Source organism: Anastrepha obliqua, chromosome 4 (genome assembly GCF_027943255.1).
Source record: "Anastrepha obliqua isolate idAnaObli1 chromosome 4, idAnaObli1_1.0, whole genome shotgun sequence".
Lineage (NCBI taxonomy): Eukaryota > Metazoa > Arthropoda > Insecta > Diptera > Tephritidae > Anastrepha > Anastrepha obliqua.
This window is the reverse complement of record NC_072895.1, coordinates 122,451,820-122,467,224: the sequence shown is the minus strand read 5'-3', so window position 1 is coordinate 122,467,224 and position 15,405 is coordinate 122,451,820. Positions and strand designations below refer to the sequence as shown.

Below are 15,405 nucleotides of genomic sequence, written 5' to 3'. Positions count from 1 at the left end.
AGTAAATGAAGCTCAACGTAACTGGTAACTAACGCAAGGTGATAGCAAAGTCCAGCTGATGCTTAAGCTATCTCTGCTGCAGAAAAACGGGCGCATAATTTGCCGGAAAAGCGACAACACTGTTAACGCCCCACACTCAGTCTCACTTCAAAGTTGGCGCTCTCATGTTCGCTCCACTTTGGGGGGAGTGAGAGAGCCCAGTTAGCGCGGCTGATTGCAATTCGATTTTATTCGTAAAAGTGGAGTTAAACAAGACGAACGTGTTGTACATTGGCGCGCGCGTGTATGAACGTAATAAACCGGCTAAAAAGTGGCAATAAACTGCACATCGCTAGCAACAGACAAAAGTGACGTTTCACTGATAAGCAAACTGTAAAAAAAGCATGTAAGCAAAAAATAAAATCCAACTTTAAACTTTTAGTGTAAAATCGGGTAAATTTATATGTGTTTAAGTGTATGAATTAGCAGGCACGGTAAAGTGACACACAAAGGTGCTGAGTTGGTGGATCTCGTGTTGCATACAAAAACAAATCGAATAAAGCAGCACAGCATAATAAACAAATTGAGCTCCCTGCCTTAAGAACAACGATTTTAACTGGGTTGGCTCGAAACGTAATTTATAGATGTTGATGAGTTGCTAATTGAATTTGATAGAATGTGTAAATTGGTGTAAAATGTGACAGAAAGTGAAGATAATAATTCCATTTCATTTTAATAACTAGAAATTTATGAGAAATTTACGTGAGTGAAAAATTCTCTGCGGTGAAAAGATATAATAAAATCAGGATTAGAAATAATTCGAAGCCGATTAAATCATGACAAAATGCGTTTTACGCAGCAAATTCAAATGACGAATAGCATTCGATAAATTAAAAATTTTTGAACTAATAAATTTTGTAGTCGATTAAATCGTTCTTCAAATATCAGCAAATTTTCATTGACAAGAAAACCAATTGAAGGTAAAATTAATTTGCAAGAATAAATATATACACACATACCTACATAATTTGGTAACAGTAGCATGAGTATATTGGCTCTTGGCCCAAATGCCATCAAAATTGTTCATACATAATTAAATGCCTTAATTAATTCGACTAATTATAACACAAAAACAAAAACAATATAGATGTAAGCAACAACAAAAAAAAGTAAAGCAGCAATTATTTCTGCGCATTTATGTGTGCGTGTGGGCTTGTGACGACTAATACGATGTATATTTATATATAGATTTATAGCTATGCGACTGTTCAGAGACCCATAATGTGAGCCAATCGGCCGCATATGTTCACGTGCATTGAAGCGTATGCAGGTGCAGTCAACTTCACTGTCGCTGCTACTGCGGCATTCAGCGATATCTTCAAACGCTCTACCTCTTGGCCGCTTTAGCTGAGCCTCATAACCGAGCAATTTAAGCCATGCTAAAATGCGCGCGTGCGGCCGGTTTCACATTCTAGCGTTAATGCTAAGATGGTCGGCTGCTTTTAACAGTGTGTTAGTAATTTGCTTTTGGTTTTCATTTTTGACTCAGTTCTTTCGCTTTAAATTTCAATTTTTTCTGCTTTGGTTTGCACTGAAAAAATATTCCGTTTTCGCTTCCTCTAAGCATGATTTTAATTTTATTTTTATTTTTAGTTTCTTTTCGCATACACACACAAATGTGGTTAGTCAAATGATTTCGCTTGTTTGAAACAAAATTAGTTAGCCAATTAGTTGCGAAAATCCGCAAAGCAAGAAATGTAGCAAAAATCAGTAAATGCGAGCAGTGATTTAATGCGAAAAAAAGGAAATGGTTGTTGTTACATATTTGTGGCTTGCGAACAAAGAACATAAATTTGAGAGTACACAACGCAGTTTCAGAGCTAAAGTAAATTGGTTCACATGGGAGTACTTTGGGATTTTTTTTTATTAAATAAAATATTTTTTGTAGTTATAAAGTGACAGCTGGAGTAATATTGTAAATGGCAAATTAGCAGTTCATCATCATGGGAAAAATTATTTTAAAATTAAATGGGGTTCCCTACTGAGCCCAAAAAACATTAAAAAATGGGCTCCAAACATATTAGAGGCAATGTTTTTTACGCAGTTTTAGATAAAAAAAATAGCTGCAAATATTGTTGCTTGTATTCGAGCAAAAAGAAGAAGAAAATACACCACTTAAGCTTGGAAGCTTCTGAATAGCAATTTTCTTCCATAATGGTTATTCATACCTTTGCGCTCCCCTAATTAAGGCACTTTATCCTTTTACAATATTCGAAATATTTTTCAACCTAATTTTTTTCACCATTTTTTTATAAAAATATACATATTTTATAAATTAATAAAAACCTTATAAATCAAAGATCCACATTTCGTCCAAAATCCAACAAAATGTAAAAAAAATACAAATAATGCCATAAATACTTTCAACTTTTTAATTAAAACCTAAGAAGCTTTCTATACACACTTTTGTTGCGCATTAAATTTTAATAAAATTAAGTTATTTCTTCTATATATCCATAGAATAAATATTCGTTGCGACTGGCTCTAAAATCTAATCAATTCTAAAGCAGTTCGGAGAGGGGTAGACGTTCGCCGAATCGGAATACTTTTTCACCGGATCATCGGGGTATACACGATCCAATTTTCAATCATTATAAAGTCCGTACAGTTCGGTATTTCTTTTTCTTTTCGGACAGGACCATAGATGTTCCGACCATATACCTATGTATGTAGTTCTCTTCATTGCTCATCTTTGTTTAAAGATTCTTATATATATTATTATTATTATTTTTTGTTCGTCGGGGGAGAGCTCCGCCTTTTGGTCGCCTATTGAGCGCAAAATAATACTTGTTGCCAAGATATACTCGTCGCTTGATTTCAAGGCCGGCGTATTTGTAAAAGGCGCGCTGATGGCTCTGGTAGGGAGGTCAAAGGTGTTAGTACCATCTGTGTTCATCAGTCGTATCGCACTTTTGCTGTAAGTTGTGACGCTGTGGTTCTAATTGGTAAAAATATATTAAGATTTTCATCATCAGGCTGAAGAAGCGACACAGAAGTGAGGCTTATCTTATCTTATTCAAGGTAATACGAGTGTGAATGACTTATTGAACAGGTATTTTTTCATTTTGAGTTTCATACCCATACCACTTTTAGATTTTATACAAAAACCTTTTTTACGTGTTATCAAAAGTTGTTTAAAACTAAACAAAAATACGAAGAAGAGACAAACTTGACTTGATAGTGTAGATCTCCACTTGGGAATTTGTGCGCTAGTCCGGAATTTAAGACTTCGAATAGAATGCAGAAGTTGCCAAATTGTATATGCTTCCTGTGAAGGCTTGTATGTATGTATGCCTGGGTATATGTTCCGAAAGAGATACATGTCTATGTGTGATTGATATGCACCTGTGATTCATTGCGTTTCGAAGAAAAGGTATTTCATAATGCTTTATAAGGTTACAAAACAATTCAAAGCATAAAGTAAATCTATTTTATGAGGGTCGCAATGAATGGGCCAGTCGTAAACAGCAAGGGTCTGAATGAGTATGAAAGCGAACGGTTTGATTCACTCGTTTTTTGCTTGCTACTTTAAATATTGACACAATGAATCTATATTTTTATAAAAGAGAGGACATATTAAAATATATTTACATAGATATCTATAATGTTATCTACCCCTTTTCTTTATAACTTATCTAGTTTTTAGTCCGAAAAAATTATGTGTATTTGTACTTACATATACATATGTATATCCAAGTATTTTTTAATATCAATCGCCGTAAAAAATCGATAGATTTATATAGATACATATACATGGGCACTACATACATACATATCTGGTATCCTATTGCAATTTATTGGCGCCCGAGCTTAGTTGGTTTGGCTGCAATTTGCGTTTAATTAAATATTTGCACAAAGAGGTGAGAAAAATACAGGTGCAAAATTTTATCACGCAAAGTAAATTTAAAAATATTAGCAATGCAGATAAAGGGTGATTTACGCAAGATAATGGGAATGATTATGGCTTGGCCCATCTAATGCTAAAGGATATACTTCTTTTTTGTCATCGTATACGTAGATTTTTCCCTAAAAAAAGTAATTTATTCTACTTGCAAATTTATTGCTTTTTTAGACTAACAAATTGCTAAATTATGTGAAATATTTATACACTGCGTTTAATAACTATAGCAGAGGGGCTTGTTGACAAATCTTGACAGTTTAATTTTAATATTTTTTTTATGAAAATATAGTCTATTCAATCTAGATACTACAAAAGCCATATAGATCCAAGCAGTAAACTTTGCGAAAGTTAAAAAAATTGAAGAAATTTTCATTAAAATTTCAAACAAAACAATTTCAGAAAAATGTTGGACTATGCAGTTTTATAGGCCACTAAATTTTGGTACAAAAAAGTGCAAGTTTGAAGTGGCTTAAAAATCAAGTTCATTTTTAAAACATGAGAGAAAAAAATTAAAAAAAATTGTATGGTATATGCTGAAAAAACTGTCCGCTTAAGACAGGTGTCCGTTATGAGAGAGTACACAGTATAAACAAATTATCCAGCACTCGTTACATGAGGGAAGCGTACAAGACCGTCAGCACAAAGATTGTTAAAAAACAGCGCGATTCTTGCACCAGTTGAAATTTGCACTTTGTTTTACCAAACTATAAGCCTGCATACTTTTTAATGCTATTTAAAAAAATCTGAATATTGATGAACATTTGGTAAATTTGTTTTCGAAATTTACACAAGTTTGAAATTTCGATTTAGAAGATTTTCGTAAGGCAATGAACATATATTAAAAAATTTTTTTTTGAATAAATAAAAAAAAAATCAAGCGACTAAACTTGTCAAAAAATTCATGTACTGTAGGTATTTAACGCACTTTATGTACATGCTTCTATGTATATGTATATACATCCAATAAGTGTATCATATGCACTTACTTGCATGTTAGCACACATACCCATACTAACGTAGGCGTTAAAGGTATGCCTGTACGCCTAAATATGGCTTAAGAAACTTTTATTTTTCAACTTGCATGTGAACTCAAGTGACCAGCTGTTGTTGGCCAAATGCTACTACTTAGTCGTGTAGCAAGTAAACTGTACATCCATACATGCACACATGCTCACTTATTTAGTTGCTTGATTGCTTTTCATTCGCCTCAATTCACAAAATACTGTTGCTTGCAATTAAGCGAATTTACCGTAAACGGTTGCTACGCGCTGACTTTAATTTAAGCCACTTCATGACGTTTTAAGTACTGCTACAGTTTAAAAAGTATTTACATGTATATACATATGTACTATGTATGTATGCATGTATGTATGTATGTATGCATGTATGTATGTATGCATGTATGTGTGCATGTAGGCAGAGTAATTAAATTGCGGCACTTTTACTGCCAATAATCAGCAGTTGACGAATTGATGAAAATACGTGTGATGAGATCGTTGTGCGGAGGGGTATTTGAAATGTTTTAGTTTTTGGAAAGTTGGAAAAGAGCGGTAAACAATCAATATCGTTTTACTTTTATGGTACAATAGTATAGTAGAGTGAACCCACCTAACACTTTAATTTACGATTTTCATATTGTAAATAAAATTCCAATATTTCTTGTCACTTTTATTTGATTGTAGATGCATCAACCGGCAGTATAATCTCTAAATGCGCCTATACCACATCGAAATCAGTTTCAAATTACCTTCATTTTCTTCATTTAAGTTTATTATTGTTGTTATTATTTTTATTGAGTACCACACACATTTTGTTTGAAAAAAAAGAAAGCTTGTGGATTTTTATGGTTTTCTAAAGGCTATTTGATTATATTATAATTAGAGCGTGCATTTTAATGTTCGATTAAATGCCATACACAACTGAAATACAGATTCGAGAATAAAATAAAAATACATTACAAATTTTTCAGTAGCACAGATAAAAATATTTGAAGAAAATTTGAAACTCTTCTTAAGAATTCTACGCTAATTACTTCCAAAGGCGCATAGTGGGCTGGGATATGCCATATTTTTGTTTGTGGGATTATCTGAAGCTCAAGGTTTACGCCAGCAAGCCATTGTGATTGAAATCCAAATATGGCGCGAAATATTCGCCACGTCGGCCGAAGCATTGGCCAACGTGATGGATACCACGAAAAAAGATTTGAAGGCTAAATATGATCCTCTCAATTAACATCAAAAAAATAGTTTTTTTATATTTTTATTTTAGAAATAAATTCTTCCACTTTTTGTTGAAAATGCGTCTAGATTGATAAAAACCCGAAAACGACTCCTATCAGTTCTAACATTTCACATTTGAATAGTCGTGATCGATCACAAACTTCTGCATGGCAAGCAATATGCCACGCCCAAGTATACATGGCATACCTTGCCACTTGGCACTGCTTTATCATAATTTTTCAAATAGTGGAACGTGGTCGCCTACATAAGTATCATAAGCAATAAACCAAGGCCTATAGCAGCAGCTGCGCCACCAATTAATTGCACTCATATTCTAATTAAAAAGATACACATACATACACCAAATATAGTGAATAAGTATGTATGTGAACAACAACGAAATATTTCGCACTCATATATTTTTTCTGCAACATTTTATTTATTTGCGGCTGCGAGTTTTGCAAAAGTTTTTGCACGAAAATAACAAAAAAAAAGTATGTTCATGCTTACATACAGTATGTACACTCATACACCCATATTTATTTATATGCATGTGCTTGTGTATGTGTGTGGCAAATTGGCAAGTCAACAGGTGCACAGCGCACCACACACTGCCTGCCACTTCAATCCAGTGCACTCCACTCTGTCTGAGACACCTTTGACTCAATGATTATTGTCTTTGGTTTTCTTTTGTTGGCGTCAATATTTGCCTTTGCCATTCTTGGCTTACTATGGTGAGCAAATGTGCTTTTGTACGTATGTCGGCCCTGTTCTTTTGCACACTTTGTTGTTGTGCAAATTTGCCATCAAGTGTTGGTGTCAAAGTGCCTGTTGACGGCGGCGAATGACTTTGTGACTTTTGTGTTGTGTGCGTGTGTGCGTATGTGTGTGCGTGCAACTTTAGCCACAAAGGTAACAAGTTTTTGCAGAGTTTTATTCTCCAATGCGAAATTATTTGCCATGGCAATACGTTTTTTCAATGTTTTTGCTTTTCGACTGCTACACTTGTCGTTCATACATTTATCAGCTCAGCTACAATTAAATATCTCACACACATATGCATACGCACATACTTGTATAGAGTTGTGGTAAATGAGTTTGTGTATACGTATGTATGTATGTAAATGCGAGTAGTCACTTGTCGGCCGTTCGCCGCTCATTCTGCCTTTTCCGTCTGTCTTCGCTAAGCCAGCTTCATATGTCGGCATAACCTTGTACGATTTTAATGACATTAGATCGTTCAGTAGCGATTATTGAAGTTTATGGTCTCGCCACTTAATTCATTCACTCATTTAATCATTCATTCATGTACTCTGGTGTAGAGTTGTGTGGTTTGCAGATTTTGTTCTCGTAATGCCCTTTTTATCTTTGCTACTGCTGCAGTTTATGCCTTTTTAGGCATCATATGGAGATGTGGAAATGCTTCTACACACGTGTGTGTTTGCATATGTATGTGCAGTTAGTCGCTTTTCATTCAACCATGCAGCAGCAATTAAAAATAGAAAAAAATGCCATAATTTTAAAACGATTATTGTAAACTTTGTTTTTATTTTATTTATCTACGTATTTTATTTCCGCTTATTTTTATGTGAGTAATTTGAAAGGCGATAAAATCGACTATTAATGATTTTCAAAAAACCGAGTGAGATTTCATATTGTATATCACTCTGTTCGCACGAGAAAAATGCTGCCAATAAATATATGTGAGTATCAGGGATCAGATACGAGGATTTGACATGCGATGTCTTTGTTCTAACTATAAACGGCTATACTCAAGCGGTAGGAAGTACCGCTTGCAGCTTAAATATTAAAATTAGGTTTGAACTAATAACTCACAAGAGGTACCTTCTAAAATATTTTGCTTGGGTGTCTTACAATTTTTCTTATTATCACCTTCAAGAAACACATCTCGCCAACCCTTCAATGTTTCAAGTGAACATTTCGCTTTCCGAAATTGTTGGTCTTTTACTATTAAGTCATTCCGAACGCATGCCGTTTTCTTAATTTCAACTCACTCTTTTACTCGTAATACAGACCCCAGCATAGGAAACGGATAGCAGTCACTGCATCTGCCACTAAGGCGAATGGTCTAAACCTGGGATGGTGTAATTGGCTAGAAACCTCTCTACAGACAGTGCGAAATGAGCTGGCGCATTGCCTTAGGTGAGAACTTGAAAGCTCATATGACGTTTTTTCCTGAAGATACTACTATCCTAATAGTTTAGCCTTTAAACTTAATTTCAATATTAACTTTTCCCACTCCATTTGTAAAGTTCCAAAACTGCTCGTTGTTCCTATTGCTAGCGCAGACTACTACTGATTTCTTTACAAATGCAAGAGAAAATACTGCATTTCTTGGAAGAACGGGAAGAAATTTTTAGCCAGATCGATCTATTTCTTTGAGTTTGGTATTCGTTAGAGGCGAGGAAGTCGAATGATATCCCTTTTTCTTCACGACAACGCTCCAGCTCACGCCTCAGCAGTTGTGGTCTCAAAATTAATAGAAATTAGAAAAATTTTACAAATTTTCCTAAAAATGTCAAACTTTTTAATCAGGATTTTTTTTTGAAATACTCGTGTGCACAGTTTTATGGGCCATTGAATTTTGTATAATGAACTGCAAGTTTAATACATATAATTTCCTGTAAATCCAGTTGGAGCGTATGGCCAGAAGGTTTAAAGCAAGTTTAAATAATTTAAGCATTTTATTTTGCTCACGGTCGTGTCCATTTTTTTTCAATATAATGAATGCTCGGCATTTTTTTTAGATTTTACACCTACTTTATTTTTAAATCTTTATTTTTGATATTTTTCGTTCTAATTTTAAGCGATTAAAATCTTTAAATTTGTCTTTGTTTTGGTTGCCTAGTCATAAGAAGTTGTGTGGAATGTATGACTCACTTGGAATGGCTTGAGTTGACATTAAAAGATCGGTTAATCACGAAAATTACAGCAGTTGATGAAATTTCAGCCAACTTACATCAGTGAGTTTTCAATTATTTGCCTTCACTAAAATTTTAATCAACTTTTAATCTGGCTCTTCGCTGTATCTCCATTTTATATACTCAGATTTGTGGATGCGTATTTAAATAAGAAAATACCACGAAGTAAAATCACTGACTACACATACATACACAGTAATAAATCATCTTTCGTTGGATCCCTTAACTACTTGAATATTTTTGACCCATATTTGCTTATCAATTTCTTCTTTCTTAAAAATAATTATCACGAAAAAACAAGACCAAAACAAATTATAACTGTAAACAACCACTGAATGCCGTCACCCATTTAAGCGCCGCCTCTCACTCATCTTAAATCTGTGCTGAAAATCTTTACTCATTCCAAGAAATATAATAAAATTAAATTGAAAAAAATTATGACAGCCACAAAACTGGGAGCTGAATGGCACTAAAAAGCGCATTAAATACTTGTCACGTGCAGTTAACAGTAACATGTCACAAATAGTAAAATAACAGCAAAACAACAGCGCAGACTCATATCTAACAAAATGTCAGCAAACAAAACCTAACTAAACTACACCAAAAAAGCAAACAAATACAAAAAGTGTGTTGCCTGGAACAAAAAAATAAAATAAAAAAACGAAAGAATAATAACAACACAACAATAAAAATATGCTAACTGCAACATCTTCAAGAGAACTTGTCAAAAAACCACATACAAACACAAAATGTTGAAGATGAATAATGAAGGTATTGCACATAAGCGGTCACCCGTTGCATATAAGCCAAGTTAATGGGAGCAAACAGCAGCAGTATGACAGCTGTAATAAAGAAGAAAGCATTAAACATACTCGTAAATGATGTAGAACACATAAAATGTTGCAAGTGAAAGAGCAGCGCCGAACCAAAACCTGAGCCAGCGCATGTGTCTGTGCCTGAGTGATCACTAATAGAGTACGATGTATGTGTGTATGTGTTTCAGCAATAAATAGTAGTATTTAACAAATACGGGTCAGGTAATCACAAACATGAATTAACAGAACACCAACACCAACAACAATACAAATATTGAGCAAATGCGATTAAAAATTTTTGCTGAGTCGCGTAAGACAACATCAAAACTCGTGTGAATTGCATCAAATCGAATTAGTGTTAAATTGAGAAGTGTTGCACAAAAATAAAAGCAAACAATTGCATAATTGAAAAATATATTCAAAGAAAATCTAGAAATTAATGCACGAAAATATATGATTCATGCGCTCAATTAACTAATGGCGTAAGGTGGGAAAAACGCGTCGAATTCTTAAATCAAATTGACTCGCATATAAAAAAAAATTTCCGATATGGAAAAGTAATCAGGCAAACCGTAAATGTTTGCTTCTTTTTCATATTAAATTGAAAGGTCACAGCATAGGTCAGTTTAGGTTAGAAAGCTGCCCCCCAGGTGAGTAGTTAGACACTTAATTAAAGCCATCGCCCATTCTGGGACCAATAAAAACACGAGAGTGTAGGACGAAAAAAAAAAAATAAAATAAGGACAATTGGATAGGGGCAGAGAATTTTCTCAAGCAATGAATATTAAGAATAGTCGGGCAAACTGCTGCATACTGGCGATGAAGCTCCGCAGGTGACAAATACGCACTGTGTTTCATAACTTTTTTTAAATTTATTTGTTTCTTATTTAATTTGAATTTTTTTTTACGAAAATATAGTTCATTCAACCACAGAAACCATATACTGTAAATGCAAGTTTAAAACTTTCTGTGGGTTTAGTAGAAAAACTAACAAATCTCAATTAAAATTTAAAATTTTTTAATCAAAATTAAAATAAATTTCTAGTAAGACATTTTTAGACTATTTAATTTTGATATAAGAAAGTGCAAGTTAGAAGTGGCTCAAAATTCTCGTTGATTTTCGATATATTTGTTTTTTTGCTGGCGATCTTATGCATTTCCTCCTAAAACAGCGCCATTTTGCTTTTTATATGACCAGATTTCGACTTTTTTTCGAAAGTGCTATTTCGCGCAACTCATCAAGTAACCGATCACCTGCGTAATGAGTTATGTAATCGTGTTAACCGCCGCCTTGGCGATAAATTGCCACTCACAAGCAGCTCTTTATTTTTTTTAAATATCGCTGTTAAGCGACTAGTCGAGAAACGATTCAGGCTCTGAAGCCGATTCTTTCGAGCTCTTTCCGCGATAGAGCCAGAAACCGTCAACAAGATCATGGAAAATTGAACTACTGCAAAAGCGAGTCGAAGTAGCGAAATGAAATCGAGATAGATAAATAGTTTCCACGACAGTCGATTCTACGTTACCTAAATGACCCGGATTTATGTCCGACCAGAGACTGTCACTCCAGCAGCATTCCCCGTATGTAAGTATGGGGAATGTGTATGCTGCTACAAAAACAACAATAGTCGATAAACGGTAAATGATCGGCCAACAATATATAATAAATGAACGTTAAATAATTGGACGATAAATAATTGATGAACGATAAACGTTAAACGAAAAATAAGTGATGAACGGTAAATAATCGATAAATAATCGATAAATAATCGGCACACGATAAATAATGCTTATTCTTTCTAATTAATTATTAGTAATCGATAAATAGTCGATAAACGATGGACAATCGATAAACGAAAAATAATCAACAAATGATTGATTCATGATAAATAATGGATAAACGATAAATTATCGGAATGTATATTCTTTCTAATTAAACAGTAATCTTTAATTTTAAAAATATATTTGCATTAATCCGCAGTTTTTAATATAATTTTCACAATAGTTTCCATAGAAATTTTTTTTAATGATGTAAAGTAGGAAAATATTGGTATAAAATGTGAAATTCAAGTAGCCATTTGTAACTGTCAAGGCTTGGGCTAAATTTTCTTGATAATTTGGAGCCTTGAACCAGCATTTAAAAAAAATGGGCGTACAAGCAAAATTAAAATATTTTTTTTTTAAATAATCTGTAATCGAATACCTCGGTAGCGGTTAGGTTTTGGACATGTCAAGCTACAAAAATTAACTCTATAATAATGTTCTTAAGTATTTTTCTTATTTCTTTCCTGGTTATCCTGTATAGATCGCAAGTCTTTGCTGACCATTTACAAGCATATTCTTGCAACTAAAATGTACTCGTATTGAGAGGAAAAAAAATGTTTTTACTGCCTGTAGTCGAATGCAATAATACCAGTTTTCCCCATCTCCATTTGGTTCGCTGGGATGGCTACGGAAAAAAGTTGTGCTTTTCCAACCCGCCTATTTATTTGTAAACATCGCTAGCAACTAGACGTGAGTGGGCAAATAGAGCGCACAGGTGAATTGTTTGATTGAATAGATGAGAAAAAGTTTATAAACACATGCATATACGAATGCAAATACCATAAACATATGTAGGTATGTAGCTTCATGGTGGTACAAGTTGCATAGTTAGACGTCTCTGCAGCCACAACAACGGTCAGTAACCCACATAATCGTAAACATAATATTCCATCTAACTACATTTCGACCAGGCTTAGTTGATTATCGCTATTATTATGCAAATGACGCTCATACAGCTGAGCAAACTGGGTCGACATACATAAATTCTACATCTACCTAGCCACCCATACATACCCAGATAATGTATATGTAGAAATGTAGTAAATCAAGCACACGGACAGCATTAAATCACTGGCGCTCATACAATAGCAACGGTATTAGGAACAAAGTAGGTATGTAGGTGGGCTTGGTTGACCAAAAACTCCACTTAGCTGATAAGCCGTGAAAAATGTCCACTTCCGAGTCGAATGCTGTGAGGTGTTACTCAGCTGTCTAATTTTGACTATGACTGCATTTCAATCTACTACGGGCGTTCGCTGCTCGCACACCGCCTGGCCAGTTTCTCGAATGCAGCTTCCGCCACTTACCTTTTGGAGTAATTTCAGTTTCGAACCTTTTTTAGATTTAAAAATATATGTATATTTTTTTTAATCTGCTGTACATTTTGTTCCGCATTTTTCCGCTTCACTGGCGTTGTGGCACAGTGGCGCGCGGTGTTTTATGATTGTAGCGCGGGAAAAAGTAGTGAGGTGTAACGAGTTTAGAGCTGTTTAGACTCGCTTCGAGTGGTGTGAGCTTTACAAATATTGGTTAATGAATACTACAAACCGTCGAAAATTGGAGTGAAACGTGACATGGTTTTTCTCGATCTAATTTTTACAGAAATATTTCTATTTCTTTTCCCACAATGCGCTTGAACTACTTGTACATGAATTGAATGTTCGAAAGGCAAGGTGCAATAAGTGATTTGCGGTAAGCGTTTATTTTTGAAATTTTACTTTTAGTTTAGTTGTTCTTTTTTGTGCTCAGCGAATGAGTTGTAGTTCTGATATTTCTCACATTCCTGGTTGAAGAAAGTATCTGCAAGTTTTGCTCAACACCTTTGTACTAGTTTTTTGCACAAAGTGAATCGAAGAAGGAAAAGTTTAGCCGCGACTCATTCCGCGCTTAGATACTAGACACTGTTTGCTAACTGCACTAAATAATTTTTGCGGCACATACATATAATACATACACGCACACAATTAACCATCTACTTAAAAAAAAATGAAAGCGGAGCATAAAAATTTATAATTATTGGTTGCAGTCCGTTTACATTCACACTTCAAGTGCATCTGTCATAAACGGGCACCTTATAGTTCCAATTTATATTCTCATCCGTGAAATGCTGGAAAAATGTACAATAACGGGAGTTGTTTAGTATCTACTTACAATTAAAAAATTAAAAAAAACCTCAACTTACCAAAAACAAGGAGGTAATGAACGAGCCAATGCCAGCGAAAAGGACGATTGTATTCTTTATATTCTTGCGCGTATAATTCTCCTGCCAATCGCCTTCCGGTATGGGCAGATCATTCATGGTGCTATGTGAACCTCCATCGGCAAAAGGCGATTTTGGTGATTTGCTAGTGTAGCGCAGCGGCACTGAACGCAGCGCTGGGTAGCGCGCTGGCAGTGAAAAGGAAAATAGTGATATTTGAGGTGAAACCTTTAATTTTTATATGTACATAGATTATTTGTAGCTCAAGAATATGCTTTTTATAAATTTAATATTTTTTCATGGGTCCTTTTGTCCACCAACTTACCGCTGCGCAGCGTTCTGCTGGCATTCAGTAGTCGTTTGGTTAGCATTTTATGTAATTGCTCCTAGATTATTTTGATATTTTTATTTGATCAAATATTTTTAATGTATTATAAAAAAACTTTTCTTCCAAAGACTGCTGAGCGAGCGCACCGGTAAAAATACGAAAATTATTTGAATTATTTGAAGTTTTTCGTATTTTTTCTCAAATCAAAGGCAATTATGATCTACAAATTTTTTTTTTCACCGTTACATTTTTTGTGGCAGTTTGTTGCAGTTGTTCTTGTAAAGGCTTGACTAAACCTTGACAGGATCATATCAAAGCAAAAGTGGTGCTATATGGGTTGGATTAAAGTCGAGCAGCTACAGAAACCCGGCCTGAAGCAATGGGCGCTTAGCACTTATTGCTTCGTGAATTTTCCTCCAATCGACTTGAAACTTTGAGGTAGTAATCTTGAGATTTTATGCGTTTATTTTAAAAAAGGAAATTAACACATTTAAATAACTTACTCCCACCCTAAATGGGGGAGGGCATGGGCGGCTAAACTTTTCCTTCTTCGTGACCACATAGGCAGTCGTATAGAAAACACGTTTAGTATATTGAAGTCCATTCTGGATTTAAAAGTCTATAGTACTCATAACCTAACTCCACGAAGGAATTTGTGTCATTTCTGAGCTATGGGTGAGGTGAAGTTCGCACCAATCCGAGTGTTCTTTTAACTGGCATACCGGTCAATATGAAATGAAATATGAAATTTGCTACAACGTTTTTCTAAAGTCGTTCCTCTCGCTCAGCAAATACTAAAGAACCTCAGAGTGCATTTCAGAAATGAAAGAACTTCACGTAAAAGACTATCAGGTGTAAGTAAGTGTAATAAAAGTGTGGCCATTTGTAAGAAAAAATTAAGGCATGGAAAAAGCCAAAGTTGGCCAATGAGACAATGAGCAAAAAAACTCAACAGATACCTTTTCAAGGGTCCACTACTTTATTTCGAGTTTTATTGGGTTTTAGGTTAAAGACTTCTCTGCTTCAGAGTGAGCCTCAATTTTTCAATATGTACGTCGAAAAAAAGTTCTTTCAGGGCATGCTCCAAGGCACATTAAATAGGTAGCAGCAGTAGTAGGATTACAACTTTGACTTTTC

The 15,405-nt window shown here is 34.6% G+C and overlaps 2 protein-coding genes across 2 annotated transcripts in view; one reads left to right on the top strand and one right to left on the bottom strand.

The window, feature by feature from the left end:
* Positions 1-250: 250 nt before the first annotated feature.
* LOC129243502 (serine-rich adhesin for platelets) overlaps positions 251-15,405 on the top strand; it is a 131,612-nt gene continuing 116,457 nt past the window's right edge. Inside the window, exon 1 of the mRNA XM_054880559.1 lies at positions 251-959. The gene's annotated coding sequence lies outside the window, so the exon portion shown is untranslated. The remainder of the gene's footprint in view (positions 960-15,405) is intronic.
* Positions 13,420-14,436, bottom strand: LOC129243504 (uncharacterized). The gene is made up of 3 exons (XM_054880566.1): positions 14,266-14,436; positions 13,923-14,128; positions 13,420-13,847 (listed from the first exon to the last, which is right to left on the bottom strand). Exons 1-3 carry the CDS (start codon positions 14,309-14,311, stop codon positions 13,785-13,787), a joined length of 315 nt encoding a protein of 104 aa, XP_054736541.1. The 5' UTR covers positions 14,312-14,436; the 3' UTR covers positions 13,420-13,784.

Excerpts from the sequence above, each read along its gene's own strand:
- LOC129243504 (XM_054880566.1), bottom strand. The coding sequence starts at position 14,311 with ATGCTAACCAAACGACTACTGAATGCCAGCAGAACGCTGCGCAGCG. Across the intron at positions 14,129-14,265 it reads CAGCAGAACGCTGCGCAGCG|CGCGCTACCCAGCGCTGCGT; the intron begins GTAAGTTGGTGG and ends TTTCACTGCCAG. Across the intron at positions 13,848-13,922 it reads TCATTACCTCCTTGTTTTTG|CATTTCACGGATGAGAATAT; the intron begins GTAAGTTGAGGT and ends ACATTTTTCCAG.